This window comes from Lipotes vexillifer, unplaced genomic scaffold (assembly GCF_000442215.2).
Source record: "Lipotes vexillifer unplaced genomic scaffold, Lipotes_vexillifer_v1.1 scaffold975, whole genome shotgun sequence".
In the NCBI taxonomy this organism is placed as follows: Eukaryota; Metazoa; Chordata; class Mammalia; order Artiodactyla; family Lipotidae; genus Lipotes; species Lipotes vexillifer.
In genome coordinates this window covers 61,772-78,965 of record NW_006772641.1, presented here as the reverse complement: position 1 = coordinate 78,965, position 17,194 = coordinate 61,772, and the positions used below count along the sequence as shown (strand labels likewise).

At 35.9% G+C, this 17,194-nt stretch overlaps 1 protein-coding gene across 1 annotated transcript in view; it reads right to left on the bottom strand.

Moving 5' to 3' along the window:
* Positions 1–266: 266 nt before the first annotated feature.
* The window catches only part of CLPX (caseinolytic mitochondrial matrix peptidase chaperone subunit X), a 35,946-nt gene continuing 19,018 nt past the window's right edge, over positions 267–17,194 (bottom strand). The window contains exons 6-14 of the mRNA XM_007447678.1: positions 16,212–16,253; positions 12,111–12,287; positions 11,577–11,741; positions 10,660–10,748; positions 9,530–9,694; positions 5,825–6,124; positions 4,102–4,194; positions 2,506–2,612; positions 267–725 (exon numbers count right to left, since the gene is read on the bottom strand). Coding sequence (XP_007447740.1) covers positions 635–725; positions 2,506–2,612; positions 4,102–4,194; positions 5,825–6,124; positions 9,530–9,694; positions 10,660–10,748; positions 11,577–11,741; positions 12,111–12,287; positions 16,212–16,253 — 1,229 coding nt within the window. The 3' untranslated portion in view covers positions 267–634. The remainder of the gene's footprint in view (positions 726–2,505; positions 2,613–4,101; positions 4,195–5,824; positions 6,125–9,529; positions 9,695–10,659; positions 10,749–11,576; positions 11,742–12,110; positions 12,288–16,211; positions 16,254–17,194) is intronic.

Here is a 17,194-nt window from a genome sequence, read left to right as displayed (position 1 = left end):
AATGGACCAAAGATGGCAAATAAATCAGACAAGTCAGCAAGAGAATGGCCTTTTTTTTATAGTCCAATGGGGAAGTTTAGTGTCATGCATTAGTGGATAAGACTAAGAATACAGCTAAACAAATCATCAAAATAAGGTTCTTCAGGGTACTTTTTCCATGAAATCTTTAACTACTTGGAAACTACCTGTTCCAATTTTTAAGACGAAAAAAATTCTAATATTTTCAGGAAATAAACATGGGTAGAAAAGGCTAAAGAATGGCATCCCAATCTTCAATTTTAAAGAATTTATTTTCCCATTTATAGTTACATTATTGTAAAATCCACAGTTATTGCAACACCTGCATTGCTTAAAAGAACTCCTAAGAATTTTTTTAAAGCGTATTTTTTAAAAACCAAACCAAAATAATGTACATTTTGTCTCTGAACACTGTGTCATTAAAGTCCATGTAATGTCAGTCTGTATAAATCAATGTGATGTTACATTATATACATGATCTGATTTTTATCCTAAAAGCTCTGACCATGTATGATATCCAAGATAGATCCAATGCTTTTAATGTCAGACTGTAGAGAGAGTTACGATCCTAAACAAAAGAAGGAAAACGTTATATACAGGACAGAAGTCTGAGAGTTTAGCTGTTTGCAGCATCTGCTTGACGAGGCCATCCTTCTTCTTCAACTCCAGAGTCATACTCCTCTTCAGAGGATTCTTTCGTTGGAGCCCTATAATGAAAAGCCATCAGTGTTTCTTGTTTTTTTAAATAAGAATTAGGGGTAAACACAACTTCTCAAAAAAATGAATAATAAAAAATCAATCCACTTAGCTAGAAATGACACACAAAGAAGGAAAATATTAAAAGCACTTCTAATACTAAGATTGCTTAATGGTAAAATATGGGAAACATTTAGAGCACACAACCAAAACAACCAAGTAGTTTTCCCAAACAAATTTTTTACTGAAATAAATCAACAAGGCTTCAACTGTGAAGGCCTTTCCTCCAGCAAAAAAGTAGAATCTATTATTTTAACGAAAATGCTTGACATTTAGCATGTCAATAGTAAAGAAGTGGAAAGCTTCTGATCAAACCAATATGACTCAAATTAGTCAAAATTATGATCAGACCACCACAATTCCTTTATATATTAATATTAAACAATAAAAATGAGAGATTATATCTCTGAATAAGTAAAGGTTGTTCAAAACCAATCAACTGCCTCGTAAGTTACCTTAGAAGATAAGCATAAAACATATGTTGTGACAGAAATCTAATTTTTATGTAGGTAACATTAATGTCAAGCACTGTTTAACAAATATTTATTGAATAGATCGGGGTCAGTAAACTACAGCCTGCAGGCCAAATAAAGCCCATTTGTTTTGTAAATATTTATCTGAACACAGACATGCTCATTCATTTATGGACTGTAGCTCTAGTGCTATGAGGGCAGAGTAGCTGCAATACAGATTGTATGGCCCTGAAGTATTAAACTAGCCCTGTACAAGACAGTTTACTGACCCCTAGAATAGTTAAATAAAGCAGGGAAAGATATGTCAAATTTGTCAGCTGATAAGATACAACTAAGAGAAAAATTATGTCGTCAGAGTTTTGGTCTTACGTGGGTCTTCCCTGGTGGTCCAGTGCTTAAGAATCCACTTTCCAATGCAGGGACACGGGTTCAATCCCTGGTCTGGGAACTAAGATTCCACATGCCGCGGGGCAACTAAACCCGTGCTCCGCAACTACTGAGCCCACACGCCACGACTAGAGAGCCCACACACTGCAACTACTGAGGCTGCGTGCCATAACTAGAGAGCCAGAGCCCACGGGACCACAACTAGAGAGAGGCCTGTGTGCCACAATGAAGAGCCCTTGCACCACAATGAAAGATCCCACATGCCGCAACAAAGATCCCTCATGCCACAACTAAGACCCGACGCAGCCAAGTAAATAAATATTTTTTAAAGTTTTGGTCTTATGAAAGACATGAAACAAGTAATTCATAAATTACAGAATTAGCAGCAAAGTTCATTTAAGTCTTTTCATTTGGATTACTTTTATATCTTTTTTGATACTTCTTCCTTTAGGAGAAAAAAGTGGAGACTAATTTTTTTAAAAATATTTATTTATTTGGTTGCACCAGGTCTTAGTTGCAGTAGGTGGGCTCCTTGGTTGTGGCATGCGAACTCTTAGTTGCAGCATGCACGTGGGATCTAGTTCCCTGACCAGGGATCTAACCCGGGCCCCCTGCATTGGGAACATGGAGTCATCCACTGCGCCACCAGGGAAGTCCCAAGTGGAGACTAATTTTGAAGATCAATTTTCAAGACTCAAAATATCATTTTATAAACCAAAATTAGATAATTTTTCTACAGAAAACTTGAGATAACTGATTACTTTATGATTTATAAGGATTTTTATACAATTTGATGACAGACCAATAAACCATAGCAATAAAGAGCCTATCTTAAGCTTTAGATTTGTTTTAGTTTGACAATACACTTTACCGGATGTATCCTGGTTCCTTCTTTCCTTCTACTACTTCTTTGTCAACCTCCACACATACAATATCAGAATTAGGGACTTCGAACATTGGTTCTAGTAACAGCTTTTCCTAAAGAGATAAAAAAGTAATGAATTATATGGAAAACTGAGGTTACATATAAAATGCTTGTATTCTATAGGTTATCAATCGAATTCATCAACTCAGCAAATATTATGGAGTCCCTGTTATGCACCAGTAACTGAATGTTGAAAAGTCAATGTAAAAGCTTTCATATTCTTCATATTAAAACAGCTTCTAACTAAATTCAGAGAGAAGTCATTCTATAAGGGAAGGCTTTTTGTCTGTATAGTTCTGCCTACTTAGGTCACCATGCACATACAAAAAGAGTGTACCTTCATTTTTTATGTGATTCAGATGTTACTCAGAAGCATTCCTGACATACTCTATGACCAAAGGAGGTCAACTAGTAATCCTTAATTTGAAAACGATTTAATCCTAAATCATCTCTACAAAGCTATGACTTCAAACAGGCATTTGTCTCAAGTGCTGCAGTAGATCTAAAGTTATTTACTAAAGAAAACTAGTTTTGCCTATGAGTAGGGGCTGGATTATATTCCATCTTAAGGAAAATACTGGTTGAGTACGTCAAATTTTCTAAAAATGTCAACTATATCACCTGTTCTTCTAGTTTACATGCTTATAAATCTGTCACAACACCTGAAGTCCAGGCCTTCATTAAAGAGTAAAATCTCAAATTGTGATGGATGTGTAGTTCTAATCAAAAAGTCATACTGAGGGCTTCCCTGGTAGCGCAGTGGTTGAGAGTCCACCTGCCGATGCAGGGGACACGGGTCCGGGAAGATCCCACATGCTGCAGAGCGGCTGGGCCCGTGAGCCGTGGCCGCTGAGCCTGCGTGTCTGGAGCCTCTGCTCCGCAACGGGAAAGGCCACAACAGTGAGAGGCCCGCATACCGCAAAAAAAAAAAAAAAAAAAAAAAAAAAGTCCTACTGAAATGAGAGAAGTAATATTTAGCAGTGAAATCCTCAGAGAACAGAATATGTGCTTGCTTTGGGAGCACGTAGGGAAATAGTAACCCACTGTACAGCCAGACCTGGGGGAGTAGGGGTGAGAACTCTAAGGAAGAGGGTGGGTGGTGACTCAAAGTAGGCTGGGTCTCTAGGATTTGTGACAAAATAAAAATAGTTCATAACATACTGAAGAATTTAGGGGTAAAATGCCACAGTATCTACAACTTAATTTCAAACAAAAAACAACGAGGATTTCAATGGTTCTGAGAAGGCACTCTGGAGCTTAAGTCAAAAGGCCTATGTAGAGTTTTCTGAAATTCTCCTTCCCATGATCCTGATTTCCTCTATTTCATTAATCATATTAACTGTATGTCCTTTGTTGCAAACACCTTGAAGTTCCTTTTTAGAAAAAAGAAAAATATAATATACTGTGACCAAAAAAAAAAAAATCACAAAAAATATTAGACCAATTTTCTAGATGTATTTCCAGAGGAAAACATCGAGGTTTAATATTCTCAAAATTAAGACCAAGAAATAATCTAGTTTCTGTAAATTTATGCCAACTTACCATTATGGACCGGAGGCCTCGTGCACCTGTTTTTCGTTCTAGTGCCAATCTGGCTATAGCTTTCAAAGCATCTTCAGTAACATTCAGTTCACACTACAAATATATTCAAAAGAAATAACTCAGATAATACTTGATGATATTTTCCTAATATAACCATGCAGTATTTGATCTACTATTACTACCTACCACCATTACTGGTCTTTTTAGAACAAAAAGAGACTAATGCCCTGACTTTACTAGTAAAGAAATAATTTCCAGAGAGTTAAGTACACTGATTCACTAACACTCAGAAACACAGGGTCAGAATCTTTGTGTCTTGACTGACCCTATCCCCTTTCAGACTAAAGCATTTTTAGACTGTAACTTAGTTTCTGGAAAATATTCATTTTAAAGAGTGTTACTAACCCTCTCATCCTATAGAACAAAGGTAAAACTTTTGACAAGTCTCTCTAAATTACCACAAATTCCAAAACTTATTGAAAAGTTAATATACCCTCCCAAAATCAAAATACTTTGGAACATCAGATTTTATAAAATCTTGGTATAAACAACTTTTGTTTATTAATTTCTACATCCAGAAAATGTAAAATTTAAGTGGGGTAATTATCTCTCATGGTGCTTCAGAACCTTGCCTTCAAAAAGCACTTGTTTCTATGAATTAACCTATGGGAAGGTATCAGTATGAATCACAAGTTTGTCCTTAGTCCTTGAAGAGGTTTTCTACATTAACGTGGATTTTCTAGGGCTTTATTCAACATTTATTGAACCCCTGTGGGTTTATATATTAGAAACTGAGTGATGAATCAGACATCACCTTTGCCCTCAAGAAACTTAAGTGTATTGGGTGGTGACAAATTAGCAAAAGAGCATTTACAGCATAGTGTTTGCACATGGTCCTAAGAGAGCACCAAAGTGGGGGCATCTAAATAAGGCTAGGGGACTACTGAAGGATTTTTAAGGAGGGAAGTAAAATAATTAGCTTTGTGTTTATTCATTAAGTATTTATTAAGAACTTAATATCTAATATTTGTTGGACATTGTGTTCAATAATTTTAAAAAGATCCACTCTGGAAGTAAAGTGGGAGATGATAATATTTTGGTGGTGGTGGTCAGAGACAGACTTCAGATAGGGAGACCAATTAGGAAGTAAATGCATGGGTCAAGGTGAAGAATGATAAAGGAGATTGACTTGAGGTAGGGACAATGGCAATGGAGAGAAGGAGACTGATATTTTGAGACACTAAGTTCAGAAAACCCAAACATTTGCTATCTGATTAGATATATGGCTCCAGGTGTCTGGCTGCAGAGAAGTAGATGTGAGAGCTAACTTTAGAAAAAAGTATACCTAGTATGTCACAATGAAAGCGTTTAGAATATCAAGGCTGAAAAGACAATCCTGTGTGCCTGGCTTGAGGGGTTAGGGCTAGGCTGCTAGCACAATTTCTCTCTATATATATCCTTGGGCTTTAAGCTACAATGTCGATTTTAATTAAGAAAAAAATAAAGCCAACTCCTAAGTGTCTAATATGACACAACGTGCCTTCCCTGATTCCTAGATCCATATTTAGTGAGGAATAGGCTGGTATTCCAGGTAAGTATTGCTTTTTTTTTTTTTAAGTATTGCTTTTTAATTTGTTAGGCTAACATATGTAGAGTTTCAGTAGCAAAAAACAAAAAACAAAAAACCCATAAATTAAGTAAGTATAAAAAATAAAAATCTAACCTTATCCATGCTGAATAAGGCCTGGTACTGAGGAATAACAGCATTACGTGGCTCAGTTAGTATCTGTACAAGTGTTTTCTCATCTAGGCTATGCAAAGGAACTACCACAGGCAACCGTCCCACAAACTCAGGAATCATGCCAAATTCAATGAGATCTCTGGCTTCCACATGACGTAATAAACGATCTTTTTCTTCAATGTCTTGGTGAGTATTTGATTCTCCACTTCGATTGGCAAGGTCTGCAGCAGCTGCAGCCCTTCTGCCTTTTCCCAGATTAGATGGTGTTCCAAATCCAAGATACTGCCAAAGAAAAGACAGGTATTATAAATAACAGAATAAAGCTGCATCGTGCTCAGCATTTTACATGCATATCTCATGCCATCTTCACAACAGAAGAATGTATTATCATTTATATTTTACAATGAAGAAAAAAGGCTTAGAGAAGTTAAGTAACTTGACCAAAGCTCTCATTGCTGCTAGTGGTAAAAGCCAGGATTCAAACTCAGGTCTATCTGCCTTCAGAATTGAGAATCTAACCAACTCTCAAAGAATGAATTCTAGTAAAAGTAGGTAAGTAAGAACTGTGAAGGGAAGTCCCTTAGAACTCATACAATGATGTTGCAGGATTTTTCTGAGACCTCTAGACTAGTGTAGCTTCCAAAATGTGCAAGAACTGTGGAAACAGAGATAGTAATTATTTTGTAACCAAAGCCAGTTTTGTAATACTGTAAACAGGAATAGTGCCTATGGAACAAGCAGACTTAAAACAAAATTATCCAAAAATGTCTTAAGTCATTGCTAAGCATTCTATTGAAATCGTGATTTGGGGTTGCATACTATGAGTTAGAATATCCTATGAGTTAGAACATCCTATGAGTTAGAATAATTTCGATTTTATAAAGAACATGTAAGGACATCAAACAAAAATGGTAACTTTGCTGCAAAAAGTTGTTTATCTAAGGTGTATAGATCTTGCTTTAGTCAATATAAAAGAACTATACTCCAGGCAACTGTCCGAAGTTTAATTTTGATATGTCATACAACTTTTGTCAAAAGAACAAGTACATGACATATGAGAACAGCTAAGTTAAAAATCCATTCCTGATACTCTGTGTATGTGGACAGTTAGTGTATCAGAAAGCAAAATACCTTTCATTCAATAATTTAAACATATATTAAACATTTATTATATATACAATATAAGCATATATAGTAATAAATATATATACTCATATTTATTATATATATGGATACACATTTATTAAGCATTAAGCATTATTATAAAACACTGAGGATACAAACCTGAAGAGAGCCCTTATCCTAACCTAAAGGGACTTATTTACAGTGAGAACACATGAAGATATTAAAGCATCATAGGTGCAATGAAGGACAACTGTACAGGAAACTACAGCAGTGGAAAGAAAGAAAAGAGGAAATACTGGGGACAGAGGGTAGGAGGTGACCAAGAAAGTCTTCACAGAGGAACTGCCTAATCATTTAACAGAGTGAGTCTTAAAGAATGAACACATAGGGCTTCCCTGGTGGCGCAGTGGTTGCGAGTCCGCCTGCCGATGCAGGGGACACGGGTTCGTGCCCTGGTCCGGGAGGATCCCGCATGCCGCGGAGCGGCTGGGCCCGTGAGCCATGGCCGTGACTCACTCTGTTATAAAGCAGAAACTAACACACCATTGTAAAGCAATTATACCCCAATAAAGATGTTAAAAAAAAAAAAAAAAGAATGAACACATATTACCACCCAATACACTTCTGGATTTGTTTGAGCAAGAAATATATGTTTATTGTGTTAAAAAAAAAAAAGAACACATATTTGCCAACTGGACTGAGGTGGGGAGGACATGAGCAAAGGCAATAGGAATAAAACTTAAGACTGCAAGCAGTTTCATATGGTTAGGAAAGAGGTAGAGGTAGAGGTATATTATTTATATTGTACTCCTGGCTTTCAATGAGGTTTGGTAAAAACAGTAGCCAAATGGATGTGTTTAATCCTCTATAAAATCACTGTTGCAGACTCTTATGTCTCTGTCTTCTTTTCCTAAAAATCTATGTGACAGGGACTTCCCTGGTGGTCCAGTGGGTAAGACTCCACGCTCCCAATGGAGGGGGCCCGGGTTCAATCCCTGGTTGGGGAACTAGATCCCACATGCATGCCACAACTAAGAGTTCGCATGCTGCAACTAAAGATCCTGCATGCCACAACTAAACATGCCACAACGAAGATCCTGCATGCTGCAACTAAGACCCGGCACAGCCAAAATAAATTAAAAAAAAAAATCTAAGTGAAAAACTCTTTTTTAATCTTTGTTTCTCATGAAGACATCATACCCTTCCTCTTTCAGGCAATAAAAACTAGCTCACGATTTCTCCCTACTTTTCATTAAGAAGTTCAAAGCTAAACAGAGTGACTTAATTTCCACTAAGTTGAAATGACCTACACCTTCCTTTTACATGTTTCTGATCTCTTTACTAATAATAGTTTTAACTGTTCTTTTCTAAATGTTTCTAGCTTCAAATTCTTTTTGGAAGTATGAATTATAAATAAATATAAGAACATGGTCCTTGCCTTTGGTTACAGAATTTTGAATATAAAGTTCTCTCTCTCTCTTCCCCACCCTCCCCCATCTGTCTCTCTCAAACGCATGCATGTTTGGGCGCACACACAAAGAAATAATTTCGTCTTTCTAATTTGTTAGGCTAATTTATACAGAATTTCAAAAGCAAGAAAAACATAAATTAACTAATATGAAAAATAAAAATCTAACCTTATTGAGGAATAACAGCACTACCTGGCTCAGTTAGTATCTGTACAAGAGGTTTCTCATCTAGGCTATGCAAAAGAATTAACACAGGCAACCATTTATTAGCAGCATTATTATTTTTTTTTTTACTACTACTAAACTACTGCATTAGTAGCTACTACTACTAAACTGAAAGCTAAAGTAAACTACTAAACATGCAAGGCCAAGGAGACTTAAAGCAAACAATACAGCAAAGAGGTGATCTATGATATATTCATTTACGTAGACTATATTATATAAAAGGTATCATTTGTGGCTATTATGTAAAACACAAAAGCATGGAAAACAGGCATGTTTTCGGGCTTCTTGCCACTATGCTGACAGTACGTTTTATCATAATCAATCAATAAATAGGTACTGGGCACGAACTTTGAGGATATGAAAAAATAAGTACCAGTTAAAATCAAGGCTTATAAGAATGTTTAAGAAACATCTATAAAACTAGGTGGGATCACAACCCTTCCCCCCAACCTCCAAACTGCTTTCCTCCATTTGTGCATGTCAGCAGTGATCTATGAAGACTCTATGGGCAGGAGCAATGGAGACAAGCTCTTTATTGGGCTCCAGTGAATTGGGCAAGAGAAATGAGTAGAATTTTTATTGATACAGCAGCTACCTCAAATAATAAAAAACTCCTTAGATGAAATATAAAATTGAAATCATCAAGTTATACTTTTAAAATGCCCATATACAGATGATATTTAGAAATCTTCCAAACTACTACTCTGAAATTTTAAAAATAACTAGGCATATATTTCTGGTATACTCTAAGAAAACCTAACTCGTAAAAATCCACAACTGGCAGCCAGCAGATATGAGATTAGAAACTGAGGGTCCATCCTCTAATTTCAACTGCTTTCTCTCCTAGTAATCACTCAGAAAAACTTACCTTTTCATTTTTTCTCCTGCTGATGATTCTGTCCAAACCATTGAAAGCACCAGATGCAACAAACAGGATGTTTGTTGTATCAACTTGTACCGTTTCTCCACGTAGCTTACGGGAATTCTTTTCTGGAACATTGACTATTGTGCCTTCTAGTAGTTTTAATAAGCCCTAAATAAAGAATAAATGATTTATGGCATCATCATATAAGCGTATTATTTATTATACTTTAGGTAATGGGATTCAATGGGGAAAATAATATGTGGTTATGGTCAATGAGCATAACTGAAGAAAACTCCCACATTTCTATAACTAACATGAAAATCTAATATACTATCACATTAATTATTCATAAATTTATTTGGAATAGGTATAGGACTCCTGATGCATTCAGGAAACAGTCAACTCAAGAGGTTGTTTTTGATGGTAAAGACATAGTTCTGACATAAAGATAGAATTATGGCTCTCTAAGATGTTATCCAACCATGGTGGGAACATTCAAAATTTGAAAATATTTGAAGTTTTGTCTTTCATGCAAATTAAAGTTCTATGCTACTCCTAGTGTTAAACTTTGAGAATACCTATATATTGAGATGCCTTTATAAAAACATCATCCAGCACATTTTATAAGTGTGACTGTACCTGTCTATGTCTTGGTCAAAAACACAAAAGCAATTTTCCTTACTCTGTAATTTATGTCATAATTAGTTACCAGTAAAAGGTCAAGTTGCCCAATAGATTATTATGACTCTAAGTATGACTCTATAAGGCATAAAACTCTATTTTATCTTCTAATTAAGTGAAAAGAATAAGATACATGTACATAGTTCATTTATGTCTAGTTCTTCAAGAGTCCTCTAGAAATGTTTAACTGGGCCTTTGTGTAATAAAACCAACAAAAATTAAATTTCATTTATTTCTTTAAAATATTTTTAATTTCCTAACAAAGGTAATTTGGTATTTAAAATCGCCAACAGCTTTCTCTTAGGACCTGAACTAAATGGTATATGGAGTTTGGAGTGGGAGAAATAAACAAAACAGAATCTAATTGAATGTGAAACCAAACGTACAATATTTGGGAAGTTGATGTATTCCCTTCTTTTTAGTGGACTTGAACAAAATATTCAACTGCTTACTTGCTGAACGCCTTCTCCACCTACATCCCGTAACTGATGAATGCCTGGCACACTGCCAATCTTATCTACTTCATCCAGAAAGACAATTCCTATAATTTAAGGAGGATTCTATTTATAATATGAAAAAGATATACACAAAATAACTCAGCTTTAAACGACTAGGTAGCTAGAGAGCAAGGTTATTTAATCTTTAACACTTAACATATACAATGGCTTAATACTATAAAAATACACTGCTAGCTTTCCCACCTATCATTTCGTGCAAATGTTTTATAATTTATTCTATAGAATATCACTTGGGTATGATAACCAATTCTCTATGACAATAGTTATCTACCCCACTAATGTTTTCAGGTTCTTTATTCTAAGAAGCTGAGATAGAGGTATAGTGTGAAAGCAGAAGGTGGATACAGGGCTGGTATTAGCAAAATTTTAGCTTATTTTTTCCCATCTATATTCTTGTCTTAAAGGAATTTGGACAGGAAGCTGTCAAGCTCTTCGTGTAAACAAGGACAGATGATAGGGAAAAGAGAAATGCAGCATCTATGACATCCCCTAAGTCAATAGCCTAATTTGTTTCTATATACATCTTGCACTCTCCTGCACTTGTCCTTGTCCCCTCCCTTACCCAACCCCAGCATTACGAGCATAGAGGAAAGTCAGAACAGGAAAAACAATGATAGTATTAAGGATCTAATGGAATAGTAATTTAGCCTGTTTTCACCCTAGTAGGCATATTATAACATTAAGGCAAAGCAAACTTTGTGGCCCTTAGTATGCTAGAAAATGTTTAACATAGCTACTTTTATATAATTATAGAATTTTACTCCTTGACTCAAAATAAAAATTATATTCTCTTGCTATTAGACTGCTTCCCCAACAGACTATATCTGGGGACAAACTACACTGAAACATACCTTGTTGTGCTTTTTCTACATTATAATTGGCATCTTGGAGCAATTTGGCAATCACAGATTCAATATCTTCACCTACATATCCAGCCTGAGTCAAAGTCGTACAGTCACAGATAGCAAAAGGGACATCAAGGCATTTAGCTAGGGTTTGTGCCAGAAGAGTTTTACCTACAAATAGAAACAGTAACTAAAAGTTTACTAAAAATATGTTGTCATACAATTTCTCTATAAAAATGCAAAACAAATTAAATGTGAATAATGTATAATAAGAAAAATTAGTGTTACATCTTTTCTCTACTATTACTCAGACATAATGGTACGCTATTTTCATTATTCCTGTTAAGATATTAGGGACTGGCCTAAAGGGCAATACCAACACCTCAAATTCAGTTCTAAGCCCTTTATAACTACCATAAGATTGGCCTTAGATGTTCCTCTTAAGAGTGAGAATCCCCCAGTCATAAGACACAGGTTACAGAATCATTTATATCCTATTTTTTTTTTAAATGAGTAGTGATTTTTCAGTAAGTTATTTACCTGACCCAGTTGGTCCAAGCAGCAAAATATTACTCTTTTCAAGTTTTATGTCATCATGGGAAGAATCCAATACTTCACCTCCTCGTTTTTCCTGAGGTATTTGTTGGTTTACTTGTTGCTGCATTGATGCTCCTAAAGCATTACCATGTGGACTAATTCCAGCAATCTGAAGCAACTCTGAAAAAATGCCAAAGGAATTATTAGAGCTTCATTTGATTTTACTTGAAAAAATGCCCAATAAAACCCTACATCTAAAACCAATCACCTATTTAGAAAAAATTTAAATATTCTGACATTTTGCCTTACCTATAAAGGAAGAAAGCCTCAAATTATCTAATGAGAAATGTACAATACACAATGATTATTCAGGGAATCTTAAGCAAAGGAAATGGATTATTTTTACCTTCCCTATTTACATAAACTTGTATGAAGAATATACTTTTACTGAAAAGAAGGCAGTATAATAGGAGAACAGTGCTAGGAGTCAGAAAGCTTTAGCTTTGGTCCTTTATTTGCCTCTAAATAGCTATATGATCTTGAGCAAGTCATATGTACACTTTGTTTCTATGCCTGTGTTTAAGAACAAAACACAAGGGCTTCCCTGGTGGCGCAGTGGTTAAGGATCCGCCTGCCAGTGCAGGGGACATGGGTTCGAGCCCTGGTCTGGGAAGATCCCACATGCCACGGAGCAACTAAGCCCGTGAGCCACAACTACTGAGCTTGTGTTCTAGAGCCCGCAGCCACAACTACTGAGCCCACATGCCACAACTACTGAAGCCTGCATGCCTAGAGCCCATGCTCCGCAACAAGAGAAGCCATCACAATGAGGAGGCCACGCACCACAACGAAGAGTAGCTCCCGCTTGCCTCAACTATAGAAAGCCCACGTGCAGCAACAAAGACCCAACACAGCCAATAAAAAAATAAAAAAGAACAAAACACAATTGATTTGGAGGCACTTTGAAAGATAAACAAAGGTATATTATTTTTTTCAGTACAAATGAAAATAAGCAGGGCTGTAGAGAAAGGGAAAAACATTGAACTGAGAAATAGGAAACTTGGGTTCTAGTCTCGGTTCTATTGTAGGAGCATGGCAAGTCACTTAGCTTTACTGGGCCTGCTTCCTTAGTGAAAATACTGAGACATATGACCTTTAAACAGTCTCTTCCACATTTAAAAATGATCCTGTGAGTCTACCAGAGAAACCAACTATGGTAAGATTCATTATCCCTGGCCCTATCTGAATTCCTGATTTTACAGGATCTCAACTGGATCACTGCAGTTCCTTTATTAGAGACATAATCTTAACTATATGGGAATCATACTGTTGGCGAACTAACAGTTTATCAGCTGGATCCCTTTAAAAAAATCTTATTCTCACTCTCTCTTGGCTGAAGGAAAGAATCCCAATACTCTTTTCAATTAGCCAGATTTTTAACTATCCATATTGCTCCTGGCTCTCAGCATTTAAGGTATCTGTGCTCATATCATACTTGTTTATATTTTCTGGATTTATTTTTAGGTTGTTTCTAAGAATATCAGTATTTTCCAATGCTTTATTTTTTTTGCGGTATGCGGGCCCCTCACTGTTGTGGCCTCTCCTGTTGCGGAGCACAGGCTCCGGAAGCGCAGGCTCAGCGGCCATGGCTCACGGGCCCAGCCGCTCCGTGGCATGTGGGATCTTCCCGGACCAGGGCACGAACCCATGTCCCCTGCATCAGCAGGCGGACTCTCAACTACTGCGCCACCACGGAAGCCCCCAATGCTTTATTATTTTAATCAAACCAACAGACAGATGTTCAGCAGACATATTATTATAGTCCTATTCTATCTGGCTGTCAGTTTCAAACTATCTTTGGGTCACACTCTTTGGTAAAGGGTTATTCTAGTCATCAAAAATAATAGGCATTAAATAAACATTTGAATTTAATTAAATTGTGCTCCATTTGACAGTTAATGATCAGCGAATAAATCACAATGCTATGTCTCAGTACAATTCACATCAGGCAAAAAAAATGCAGTCTATATTAGTTCAGTTAGATAGTTGGCCCTACTAAACAAAAAAAAAGATAAGTTTTTTTTTTAATTTCAGCAAAATCTAGTTAGGAACTGTGACAATATAAGAAGGTGCTTGGCTGAAAAGTAGGTCTGCCCAATGGGGAAAAGATTTAGGTAATTTGAACAAAATCACAAGAAGCATACTGACTACAGTGAAATCATATGACACATGTATTTAACTTACTCTATGATTTAAGTCTTTTTAAAAAAGGAATAATTTAAATAGTACAGAACAAATGATGTTTGTCATTCCATTTATGAAAATATGCCCCAGGGTAAACTTGAGATAACTCTCCTATTCTTTCAGTTAAGTCTCTGTTCTTGCATATCTCTCATTACATAGGCAGCTCTCTATAATAAGGTCTATGAGCAAGCAGGCTACAACAGTTAGTTGTGTGCAGCTCATCAGCTATATGGCCCTGGGCAAACTACTTAAAATTTCTGTGCTTCAATTTTCTTATACGTAAAATGGTAGTGAAAATAATAGTTTCTGTCTCATAGGTTTGGGGAAGATTAATGAGTATATACATGTAAAACACTTAAAACAGTGCCTGGCAGATAGTTTTATATGTGCTTTGGAAGAATTTACTATTAGTACTACCGTTTTCTTGTGTTTAAGTATTTGTATAACACAGCCCTTATATGCAAGCCAACTATTTCATTTTGTGCTTAACTTCAGAAAAACCTTATGTTCCAATGATGGAGGAAAAAAGCATCAATCTTAACATGTTAAAAAGACATATGTTGGTCTCTAATATGTGATTTCCAAAGGAACATCCAAGAATTATTATTATTTTTTTTATTTTTTTATTTTTTTGCGGTATGCGGGCCTCTCACTGCTGTGGCCTCTCCTGTTGCAGAGCACGGGCTCTGGACGCGCAGGCTCAGCGGCCATGGCACACGGGCCTAGCCGCTCCGCGGCATGTGGGATCTTCCCGGACCGGGGCACGAACCCGTGTCCCCTGCATCGGCAGGCGGACTCTCAACCACTGCACCACCAGGGAAGCCCCACTACACGCATTTTTAAAAAATCACTACATATATTATCTATTTTATCAAAATACTCACTATAGACTTTTCTTTAATAATTCATAGTAGCTTCATCAGCCACCTGCCCAAATTTATGAATATATATTGATAGCATATTTTATTACATTTAATAAATCTCATGCCAGAGTTGGTAAACTAATTATGTTCTCATAGCTCATCCTGAATATATAGTACACTTCAAATAGTAGATGTATAATACTGTTTGGTTCAAAGGCAAATGTAAAATTATCAAACTTTTAAGTGAAAAATGTTTATACTGGCTTATCTATTGTTTTTTGTCTTTTGTGACAACATGAATTTTCTTATAACTTTGGAACCTTCTCCCTCTGTACGGCAGCTATATCCACCTCCAAAGAATGGGTTCAGGACATCAGAATGGCCACTATCTTTGGTTTATCAGGTCCTTCCACACCCTCCATCAGACCATCTGATGCTTATAGGGGCAGTCTAGGGCTCGCAACAGTGAGTTTGGTGCTTACGTGTAATTAGCAAGTCTACACTAAGTTTCATAAACACCAAAAAATAAACAGTGTGGTTTCTGGCCAAGAGCAGCTGGAAGATAATCTGCCTCCCCTAAAATTTGTCACTTACAGGCAGACCAACTCTAATTGTATGGTTTTTTTAAAAAAAGGATATAATATTCAAGCTACAGATTTTTAAAAATACAACTTCCGTTAATATGCAGATCTAGAGAAAAACTGCATATAGTACTTTTTATTTCTCTACATTATGCTTTAAGAAATAACACAACAGAAAAGATAAAATCAAATATCTAAAATAACCCAACATCTACAAACTACACAAATTAGCTATGAAACTGTTCCAAAGTTATATATACCATGTATAGCAAACAGGCTTAGATAATATACAATATCTTTCTTAGTAATACACAAGCAAATACATGTCTACCATTACTACTGCTGACAAACTTCACTGAGGTAAATCTCAAAAGGAAGAATGATTACAGAGGAGGACCTGAAGAGAGGTCACTTACTTGTAAATCTGTACTCATCCTCCCGTCTTCTTATTTCTAACTCTAAGAAAGAGGATGAAAATGGCAATGTGAAAATATTATATATTTGTTTAATTTAGGGGAACAAACAAGGAGTATTCCACTTCTTTCCCTCTTCCAAATATATTTAAAGAATATGTTCATTAACGTCCTTTCAGCTTTTCACATTATCGAAGAATTTATATGCTACCTCCTTTCTATATTAAAAAAAAAACCCAAAGATGCTTAATGATGGCTGTCCAGTTGCTAATATTCACACTTGTCAAATACAAAGCTGCTATCTATTTTAAGAAAAGAGTAGTAATAATTTAGGTCTTTAATAAGAGTTTAAATCCCTCATACTATAAATACCATGTAACCATTTGCTTTTCCAGCACCTAGAAGAGCTTAACTATTAATTTGTTGACTGAAGGAATCAGAAAAAATCATTTTGCTCCATGACTAAACAACGCGATTTGGACCTTATAAAAATGAAGGTTCCAAGTCTTTCAATAGTTACTATGATTTATACTTTCTAAAAAAGTAACTGACCCTACTACATGACTATTTTGCAGTAAGCTCAACCAGTGAACAACTGTCTTCATTAAGCCAATCAGTCATATATTTAGTAGCTACTAAAAGTAATTTAATACTGAAAGTATTTAGCAGAACTCCCTAAAATTGTAAAATGATGACTAAAAGAATGTAAAATGATACATTGTAGGACAAATCAGAAATTACAGCTCCCTGGCCAAAAAAAACCCACACACACACAAAAAACCCTTAAAATATTTACACTGTACTCTATTCATAGTTTTTTAAATAAAATCATTCTATTAATATCACACACAATACTGTCCACAGTAAGTTGACATTACACAGTATATTGGTACATTAGAATCTACCATTAATAGGAATTACACTTTGAATCACTTACAAATTTGCCCTGAACCTTGCACTCTGTAGCTGGGGACTAAAAGGAAAGA